Below are 8,128 nucleotides of genomic sequence, written 5' to 3'. Positions count from 1 at the left end.
CACAAGTCAGTCAAAAGAAAACAAAGTAATATAGAATGTAGTAACTGGCATTTTGTTCCCACCACAGTGCAAAACTCTAGAGAGCTAGGCAGCACCACTTTTCTTGCACAATATATTATCACTGTCATGTTATGAAAGGGTGGTCAAAAGCACACCCACCAATGTTCACGAGGCAGGACAAGTGAGATGGTTTGACTGCTCTGAGAATAAGGAACTTGCAAAACAAAATCTCACTCACATATTCTATTAATATCTTTGAAATCTCCATCATAAAACATTACCTGGTCAATGTTCTAGAAAAAAGGCCAAGAGGACAAAGTCAAGTCAGGAAGTCTTCGGAGGAATGCAGGTGGGATACACACTGTGCATCTCCTACACAACAGTCCTCCAGTCTTCTGTGTGGAAAACTGAGCTGGGCAATACCTGAAATCATCATAGTGATAGTGGGATTAAAGACTAATTATGGGCCAGGTGCAGTGACTCACACCTATAATCCCAGCACTTTGGGAGGCTGAGGTGAGCAGATGGCGTGAGCTCATGAGTTCGAGACCAGCCTGAGCAATATGGCAAACCCCTCTTTCTACTAAAAATACAAAAGTTAACTGGGCATGGTGTCACACGTATGTAATCCCAGCTACTTGGGAGGCTGAGGTGGGAGGATCATTTGAGCTTTGGAGTTTGAGGCTGCAGTGAGCCAAGATCGTGCCACTCACTGTACTCCAGCCTAGGTGAGAGTAAAACCCTGTCTCAAAAAAAAAAAAAAACCAAAAAAACCCAGATATGTCTCTGAAAATGAGCACCACAGTGAACCATTGTTGTGGTAACCAAACAGATTTGAAGTACTTTTCTATTTAAAAATCAGTCGTTTAAAAGGGACAACCCAGGGTGCAGGAAGCAAGGGGAAGGGAATACTGCACACACTATTTAAAAAGTTGTCTTAAAAATTATCTTTGACATTCTATGCATAATTGAACTATAAGATGTGGTAGAGGATAACTCAATAGTAGATGAAGGAATTCCCTTATAAAAATATTCCGAGACTGGGCAACATAGCAAGGCCCCATTTCCTAAAGAAAAAAAAAAAAAAAAAAAAAGCTGGGCATGGTGACACCACTCAACCCTGTGGTCCCAGCTACTGAGGAGGCTGAGGCAGGAGGATCACTTGAGCCCAGGGGTTGGAGGCTGCAGTGAGCTGTGATCGTGCCACTGCACTCCAGCCTGGGTGACACAGTGAGATCTTGTCTCAAAAAATCCAGTTAACATATGACTGGGCTTCTGACAGAGACTATGAGAATGCATATAGACTTAAAAGACATAATCAATTTCATGTACTCTATTTAGACCCTAATTTGGATAAGCTTGTTAAAAAATCCTTGAAACTGTTAGAGAAACTTACCACTGGATATTCAGTATTTAAATTATTTTGTAAGGTGTGATGAGTGTACTTTGCTTATGTTGAAAGTTTATTTACCAGTGAATTGATATGATGTCTGGGATTTGTTTCAACATAATCTAGGGGGAGGTGGAATGAAAACATAGATGAAATAAGAACGCTTATACATAGATAATTTTGGAAGCTGGGTAATAAATGGGGGATCATTATATCTCTACTTGAGTATGTTTGCAATTTTTCATGTATTAAAACAGTGTAGTGGAAATGCCTTTTTGAGACAGTTTCGCTCTGTTGCCCAGGCTGAAGTGCAGTGGCACAACCAGGGCTTACTGTAACCTTGACCTCCTGGGCTCAAGCGATCCTCCCACCTCAGCTTCCCGAGTAGCTGGGACTACAGGCCTATGCCACCATGACCAGCTAATTTGCATATTTTTTGAATGGACAAGAGTTTCACTATGTTGCCCAGACTGGTCTTGAACTCTGGGTTTAAGCCTTCCTCCCACCTCGACCTCCCAAAGTGTTGGGATTACAAGCATAAGCCATTGTGCCCAGCCTGGAAATGATTTTGAATTTAAATGTGCTTAATCACTGAAAGTGTTACCTACTATAATTCATTTGTGGTGTAATTTCTGTGTAAAAGTTGTAAAGGTTTACTACAGACCCTAACAAATTATCAGAACGTTATTTGCCTCTGAGATGACAAAGATTTTTTAAAAAAGAAAACTACGTATTCTTTTGTAAGTAACATTCTAAAGTGGAATGAAAAGAAGTTCCTAACATATTCCAACTTTTATATAAAACCTGCTTATGTATAATTTTACCAATTTTTCCAATTGGAGTAATGTGCACTTAATACCCCAAATCTAACATTACATGTTCTAATAAAGGAAGACAAATGTGATGATTAGGTTTGTGAGACAGCATATTTCAGTCCAGACATATGAGTGCTGACACTAGAACTAATTTGATACTGTAAATTTCTAACTACACAGAAAAGATGCAGAATGTAGTGTTTGCTTTTAGTTTATTTATTTTGCAGGAATCTTTGACTTTCCGAATATGTACTGTTTGGAGGTACGATGCATGCAGAGCCTTTTAAAATGCCTTTGTACAATTTCATCTCAAAATGATTTCATTCACAGCATACACAGAAATCTAAAAGAGACATGGTATTTACAAGATTTAATAAGTTTTTGCTGCTTTAATGAAGAAACTGATCAATTCTTTTACAGTAGGGAAAGAAACATGGACATTTGGTATCATAAATAATTCAGAATTGTTCAGTCTTAAAGTAACTTTTCATGGCTTTAGAATTAAAATTGAGTCATCATTCTATTAATCTCTGAATGCCCAAGCCATGCAGAATCTACTTGTATTAAATATTTGGGGATGCAAATAATACAGGAAAAGAAGTCTGGTGAATGTGAAAGCGTCATCAGAATTAACTTTTACAATAGGCAAATACTGTTAATTCTTTCGAAAAGATACAGTAGTGGCGCAACACAGGCAGTGCCCAATTTATTCCGATTTTAAAAAGTAACATTTCAGTTGTCATTTTTCTTTCTCTACAGATATACAGACACACACGGTAACATGGACTCATTCAAGGTCTAACAATGGTACAATATTAAAATAATTCGATTTTTAACTCTAAAGAGACATCTTCACATTCCAGGATACATCATTGATATTTTTAAAGGACAATTCGTCTATGCCTTATATTCTTTTTGTTTATACTGTCAGAAATACATTACAATTACCTCTTAAAAGACTATATAAAATTGAATTGCCACAGAAGGTTGGATATGAACCCTAGACAACTGTGACAAAGCAATGACAAAATTTAAGGAAACATTGATTTATTTGCATAATTAAAAAGTACTAAAATTGAGACCAGCTCCTTAAAAATTAAACTGCTTATCACACTTCCCATTTCTTCCAGGGAAATAAACAAATTAGCAACACTTTCCCCACCATCATTATTAATCTGCTCTAAAACTACATTTTTACAATGCATTTCTTTGTTTCTTTAAAACCCCCTGCCTCTACTCTCTTCCAAACAAAGTCAATATCAATTCAAAACATTTTACAATGCTTAGAAAGTTTCTGGCTCCTCTATTACCATTTTAAACTTTTAAAAACTACTCCAAAATTTAAGGGGCAATGTACTTTAACAAAATGGCAAACGTGCTTTCTAAAATCCCAGTTTACAAAATAGTGAAATAATGTAAAATGTATAGTCAGGTCTATATGTTACCAGATACATCAAACTAGTCATTTTAAAGAAGCAAACCTCTTACAGGAAACAAGAAGTGCACCAGCTGATCCAGAGAGCACAGGCACCTCAGCAGCCAGGCATCATCCGATTTATATCCTACCACTTTCATGCCAATTGTCCGTACATACCAACTGATTACAAGATCCTTTTGAAAAGGCACCTTGAAAGTTCGGTGAATTCTTGTTCAAACTGGTCATAGGCAAAAAGCAGTATACATACGGGACACAGTTAAATATATCAGATTTATCAGTGTCAAGTCATTTTGCCTGTTTTAAAACTGAATACAGCCTATGTTGGCATATGAAACTTATGCACAATTAAAAATTAACATGTACAAAACTTCCTTAAAATCAATCTGATACTGCATACCCCACCCTTTACACCTATCCAATAGACTGTTTGCTCTCTTTTCCTGGCAGGTGAAAACAATGATTGACTAGATATATCACCAAAGAATTGAAACCATGCATCTACTGTATAACAGCTAATTAACCTTGATGTATTTTCATGCAATAGTTTTAAAGTCATCTACGTGGTTTTATAAAGCATCAGACTGTTTTCAGACATGCTACTTTCATTCTCAACTGACAACTGCCAAGTTAATTGCCTCCACTTCAGCATATCACTATGAATACTGGTAAACCTTTTAGCTAGGACACCAAGCAGTATATATATATATTTTCCCCTAAATTGTAACTTAAAAACAAGTGGGGTTGACCATCACTAAAGAGATATGAAACCATACAAAGGCAAAGGCATATTACAGAACAGTAGGACGGCTAGACTGTTATTGGAGACAGAGACCAGGGTTACAAAAACCTTTAAAGAACATTGTTTTGGGGACCATGCTTTTGAGCCCATCTGCTTTCTCACCGTTATTTTCACAGTTTTGCCACAGTTGTTGTATGAGAGATGTTTTATCAGTGTAATTACCACGCTTCCTTTGGGAGACAAGTGGATATATTTTGGGGGAATTTTTCACATATGAAAAAAATGTTTTCAAAGCTGTAGGCAGAGTGTGAAATGATGATTCTGATGGAAAACTATGATGAGTTATTACGCCTTTGGTTTCATTATGCTATTAAGAGCAGCTTGCTTTTCCAGGTCTGCCAGAGATTACTGCTAAATTAGAAGGGGGGTGTGTGTCTGTGTATGGGGGTTCGGGGAGATACCTGATGGGAGAGTCTATGGATATTCCTAAGATGATATCCTCAGGTAAAATCCTTTAGGATGGGAGAACCTACTAACTTTATTGCTGTTTATACTCACCAAAATGAGGGGAAGATTCCAAAACTCCAATTCTGAGCTAAGAAGGAACTCCAGCAATGGCAGAGACCTTAATGAAACGTGCTATTAAGTTTCCAGTGATGCGCCTTAGTGAGTCACATGATTTTATATCTCTTCACTTATCCACACCCTGAAGTTCTATTTCATAAATAAGGAGTGCTTTAAAATGACCTGAACTGCCTGTAGAAACTCAATTGACCTCTAGATACAGTTATGTTAAATTTTAAAAGTTCTGTTTCAAAGTCCTCTATATTCACCTTTCTCTTAATAATTTTTGACAATCCCTCTCGTTTCCCAAATAATGCAGTGTGCAACTTTGTCATTGGCCAACTGTAATTCCCCTCACATTGGTTTATTAACATGTGCAAGTAAGTTTTTATCGAACAGTTAATATTGATTTCTTTTCAGCTAAATTAGGATTATGGCACAAAGTTTTATCTGTGCTGTAAACATCATGAATTTATCACAAAATTGGAAGGAGGAAAAAAAAAAAAGGCCCTATGGACTGCCAAAGTGTAAGAACCACAGCTGAGTTCAAGATTTCCAAATGGATTTTGGAATGGACTTGCATTTGGCATACATTCTCTGTGCTACTGGCAAAGCGCAGTGTTACGAGAATATCATTTATAAAATCATACTTTGTAAGGACTTGTTATTTTGAAAACCAGTGGCCTTAATAAAAACATGCAGTAACTTAAAAAATGCATCTCTTATGTGGCATAAGTAGGTCTTAGTTACCAGTGTTGATAGAGCTTGATGAATCACTGTACAAGCCAAAGGCATCTTACCACCTCTGATTGTACTTTTAAACAAAGGCATGATATGCCTACTTCCTGACTGCTACAAATCACATTTTAAAACATTTTGTTTGTGTGCATGTATGTGTGTTGGAAATAACCCCTGAAAAAAGCAGCAATTACAAATACCCTTAATTAATTTGCCCCCCGCCCCCCCCAAAAAATATTCTAGGTGCTTTTTCCTGTTGTCCTCTTTAGTAGGAAGCAACCGGAAGAAGCACGGGGAGCCTTGGTTTTCCAGAGAGCAGCGACCAGGTAAGTCTGCTCTGGGAATTCACAGTTTGTATAAACTGTAACATTTTATACTATGATTCAAAGTTCTAGTTTGAAAAATAAGGGCCACTCAGCAGTAACTTTAACAATTGGGATTCCACCACAGAAGAGCTCTTGACTTCTGTGTGTACATTCTTTCACAGAGTGAATCCTTTCCCAGTTTCAAGTATCCCTTCCTATCTCTCACTCTGTAGTGAGTTAAGAAAGGAGAAAAAAAGACCTCCCCATTTTTCCTTTCGTGAGCACAACGACCACAAAGCCATTCCTCCTCCCCGCTGTGCAATCGAAAATGAAAAGGCTGGGTGGATGAATAGAGTCCCGAGGTTTCCTTTTCTTCTGGTGGTGCTCAAAGTTTCACTTTCAACCTGGCGCAGACTTTTCTGAATTCAAGTGTACCGTGGCATCTCGCACTGCTCACAGCGATTTAGTGCTGGGTGGTTAAGAAAGGTGCAGCTATCACAATTCCACGGAGCCCCTTCGTAGTCTTCATCTCGAGGTTGTGTCCGAGGACTTTGTGTGGAGCCAGTTCGATGCTCTGAGGGAGGTTAGGATTAAGGGGGGTGGGGGGGAAGGTAAATAGATTAACCTTTTTCCAAGTATAATCCCAAACTGAAAAGAAAAATACCACAAAAATCAAGGGAGTTAATTGCCTACTTTAATATGTAAGCCAATTAGTAAACATATCTACTGGAAATGCATAGTTGAACAGAAAGTTGATCTTTTACTTTGTTCTAATGACTTTTTTTTTTTTTTTTTTTTGGCTATAAGAAGATGGATATATGTCCAGAATAGACTGCCTTCCTAGGTCATTACCTGTAAATAGTGGAGAGTTATGCTTTATTCCAGCCAAATGAAAAAAAAAAAAGAGAGAGAAATGTTTTATAGCATGTTAAATTCTGTCGCCTCTGTAAGTTTTCCCTGACGTTCAGCCCACCTTGACTTTTCCTCTCTATAGTATAATACTATCCATACTATATTAAACATCTGACTAAATGTGTGCCTTCTTCCATGACAACTTAAGTTCTACAATATGCATGTATTTTATATTAATGGTTCATAAATAGCAGTGGCAGTTCATACCAAAGTTTTCCCCAGAACAGTGAAAAGAGAAAGATTCTACAGTTCATTTTTCATAAAGCTAAATTCATTCAGTATAAAAGACTTTTATTCTCATATTCTTTCCTACATTTTTGGCATTAAAAATCCTTCATCTATCAGTTTTTAAAAATGCCCATACCTGGCAACCTTATGTTGGTCCCCAGGATTTGATAAAGAAATCCAAATTTACATTCCTCTTAGGTCCTTAGTCCCTCTGGCTTTGTGCTCAAAAAAGCTCTTTGCATCTAGAGTTAACCTGTAATTTCTGTCTTTTAGGTCCCTACTGAGACTGAGGTCAATGAATAGGAGACTAAAGATCTCCAGATGGAATTCACCCTGGAATCTGGGGTAACTGGAAATGGTCACTATGAACTGGAAATGAGATTAAGATCTAAGGTAAGCAACACCTTTTTAAATAGGTAACAAAAGAAACAGATCTAGGGAAGCTTTGTCAGTTACTATTTTGGGCTAGGCATATCTTCCACTGGAAATTAACAAGCTGACTTCTAGTTTATCAATTTGCCTTATATGACAAATGTCATAACATTCCCCAAGAGGTAAAGAGAACTGAATTTTAGACCCTGAACCTTACCCCAAGGTATGATAATGCTCAGCCTCAAACAGCAAGGTGATCTTAGCCTTACGATGTAATAGAAAATTACTGGGTTCTTCAGTCGCTTTCTATGACTATAAATAGGAGATGGGCTTGTTTCTCTTGCTTCAACTATTGCTTTTTAACTGCCAATATCACCCACCTTGTGTCTTTTGTTTGGCTCATGACTCTAAAACGTGGATTTAATACAGTTTTCTTTTTTGTCTCATATGGAGGAATAAAGCCTTCGGTTGGAGGAAAAATGTTTACTATGCCATTTTCTTGTGTTTTTTTTGTTTTTTTGAGACAGAGTCTCGCTCTGTCGCCCAGGCTGGAGTGCAGTGGCGCTATCTCGGCTCACTGCAAGCTCTGCCTCCCGGGTTCACGCCAGTCTCCTGCCTGAGTCTCCC

At 37.7% G+C, this 8,128-nt stretch overlaps 1 protein-coding gene across 8 annotated transcripts in view; it reads right to left on the bottom strand.

Annotated features, from left to right (window-relative positions):
* Window positions 1–2,400: 2,400 nt before the first annotated feature.
* Window positions 2,401–8,128, bottom strand: part of TAB3 (TGF-beta activated kinase 1 (MAP3K7) binding protein 3) — a 61,668-nt gene continuing 55,940 nt past the window's right edge. For all 8 annotated transcript variants that reach the window (XM_009197375.4, XM_009197374.4, XM_003917541.3 and 5 more), the window contains one exon: window positions 2,401–6,563. In XM_009197375.4, coding sequence (XP_009195639.1) covers window positions 6,415–6,563 — 149 coding nt within the window. In that variant the 3' untranslated portion in view covers window positions 2,401–6,414. The remainder of the gene's footprint in view (window positions 6,564–8,128) is intronic.

This window comes from Papio anubis, chromosome X, assembly GCF_008728515.1.
Source record: "Papio anubis isolate 15944 chromosome X, Panubis1.0, whole genome shotgun sequence".
Lineage (NCBI taxonomy): Eukaryota > Metazoa > Chordata > Mammalia > Primates > Cercopithecidae > Papio > Papio anubis.
The sequence above is the reverse complement of the archived record's forward strand: the minus strand, read 5'-3'. Positions and strand labels throughout refer to the sequence as shown.